The sequence below is a fragment of the Loa loa genome, assembly GCF_000183805.2.
Source record: "Loa loa unplaced genomic scaffold supercont3.67, whole genome shotgun sequence".
Classification (NCBI taxonomy): domain Eukaryota; kingdom Metazoa; phylum Nematoda; class Chromadorea; order Rhabditida; family Onchocercidae; genus Loa; species Loa loa.
In genome coordinates this window covers 135,569-138,068 of record NW_018108247.1, presented here as the reverse complement: position 1 = coordinate 138,068, position 2,500 = coordinate 135,569, and the positions used below count along the sequence as shown (strand labels likewise).

General features: G+C 24.0%; 1 protein-coding gene across 1 annotated transcript in view; it reads left to right on the top strand.

Moving 5' to 3' along the window:
* Positions 1-125, top strand: part of LOAG_13616 (hypothetical protein) — a gene marked incomplete at both ends in the record, with an annotated part of 434 nt that extends 309 nt beyond the window's left edge. Inside the window, one exon of the mRNA XM_003149122.1 lies at positions 1-125. This exon is cut by the window's left edge and continues 159 nt beyond it. Coding sequence (XP_003149170.1) covers positions 1-125 — 125 coding nt within the window.
* Between the last annotated feature and the right edge of the window lie 2,375 nt (positions 126-2,500).

Below are 2,500 nucleotides of genomic sequence, written 5' to 3'. Positions count from 1 at the left end.
TTACTACTACTAATACTATTTCTACTTTTATTACTATTACTACCACTTCTATTACTATTGCTATAGTTATTATTGCTATTGTTGTTACAACATTACAACTATTATTATGGTATGGTTATCGTTAATACTGTTACAACAATTACTATTGCTATAACAACAACAACAACAACAGTTATTACCATTTCTACAATGATGACGACAACATCTCTCAAGATCAATCTTTTAAATAATTATTTTATATGATATGAATTCTTGATTAAATTACTTATTATTCATATTTATAAGTAAAACAATAATTCGATTAGTAAAAGAAGTAAATGGATTTAAATTATTGTTTTAAGAAGGAAACTTTGATAATAAAAGTGCCTGTATTATTTATATAATTTAATAAGAAATAGCAATTATTTAAAGAATAATTCAAAAGTTTGCATAACATTTACGAATATTACTAAAATAATATTTCGCATCAATATGATAACAATTAATTGAATTACTTAAAAAGACGAGAAATGAATGTGTTAGATTTTTAATTAACACTTAATTAATATCTTTTGATTTACCGTACTACCAAGAATTGTTCATATCAAATCAAATGTCTTAAACATAAAGAAATTCCGGTGAGTCAGGATAAATATACGAAATGTATATTTACAGTATTATAGTAATATACGATATATTTATCCTGAAATGTCAACTTTCCAGATTGCTTATTGTTGGTGCAATTTTGGTTAAGCAATAATTAAATATACATTTACTATCAATAAAATTTTTTTGAACGAATTTTATTTATTTAATTTTTTCCTGAATAGATATTAATATTTCAATTATTTATTTTTTGCTTTCCTGAAATGTTTTCCCGAAATTGTCCCATATTTTCTGGTTTATTTTCCGATCATACGTTTTTTTTTTGCTTATTTTTTTAAAAAATGTTGCATTTCCTCTTTTTTTGTTTTAAATAAACAAAATCGTCGTAATTTTTTGATTTCATTATTATTATATAACATATACATTCATCAAGGGTTTTTAAGAGGATTTATTGATTGAAGAGGATTTACACCAGGGGTTTTAAGAATTTTATTGATTTTTTACCAACAATAAATTGGGGGGGAAAAAACTTCAGTTAAATGAAATTAAAAATTTGCCAAAAGATTTATTGCACAATAAGAATATATCATTTCTTTCCATTTTTATAGGTCATTTTTCAACTTCCTTTTTTCCGATTTTCTTTCCAATCCCATTCCGGTTGGTCATTTTCCGGCTTTGTTTTTGTTCTCTTCCCAATTCCATTCTGGTTAATCATTTTTCGACTTTTATCATTTTCCTCCCAATAGTTGCTAGCATTGTCGGATTTGTTTGGTCCATTTTGGCAAAGTATAAATTTTCCTTCTGATTGATTCCTGCAAATGAAAGAAAAGGAAGCGGAAGATAAAGAACAAAGGAAGGAGACCGAGGGGACACAGGTGGTGACAGAGGGGGTCAGAAAAGAGAGAGAGGGAAAAGCCAATGAAACGGTTAGCTCTTAAACATTTATTACTGTCATTTCCGTAAGTTTGAAGTAAATATAATCTATTTTTGACGTTTTCTCCTTCTTCTTATATTGTTCAAAATTTTTGGCACCAATACTTGAAATAAATCTAAAAATTTCCTTTACTTTTTTTTTAAAAAATTTAAAGCTAATTGTAAAATTTTAACTTGATCATAGTGATAGTTTGAAAAAAAAAAGCAGGAAATTTGAATAATTAACAAATTCCGACTATTTTGATTTAAAATATTTTATTGTTTTTTGAATATTTCTGAAGTTTTAAAAATAATTGCTTTTTCAATACCACAAATTATAAAATTTTTAACATTTTTTCTTTTCTCTCCTTTTTTGTTTGTGAATGATAAATTAACTGTTTATATGCTTAAGCTTATAACTAATTAAACAGCTGATTAAATCCATTCAACAAACATTCAAGCATACTTACTATTGCCAATAAATGCTTTCACTTTAACGAAAAAAAAAAAACAATTTTCTGTTAATATTTAAGAAAAAAATTATCTTATTTAAATTTAAATCCTTTGATCGTTTCATACAAATTTCATCAAATCGTTGACGTTTTTCGGTTTTTTTTTCTTTTTGCTATAATTGAGAAAAAAAAAGGTAAAGAGGAAAATCCCAATATGATTTATTCAAAGCCATCAGTTTCATTTAAATCTTTCAAGACTCATACAAAATGAATTTGACACTTGGCTAGAAATAATTGTCCCACGACATCTTCTCCAGCTATTCATCCATCCCGTATAATCTTCAATCTAAAAATCTAAAAATTAGTATCTTGGAAATTTAACTTAACTAAACTTAAATTAATTTAAATCTTTTTTTTGACTAAACTTAAATTAATTTAAATCATTATTATTATTATTATTATTATTATTATTATTATTATTATTATTATTATTATTATTATTATTATTATTATTATTATTATTATTATTATTATTATTATTATTATTATTA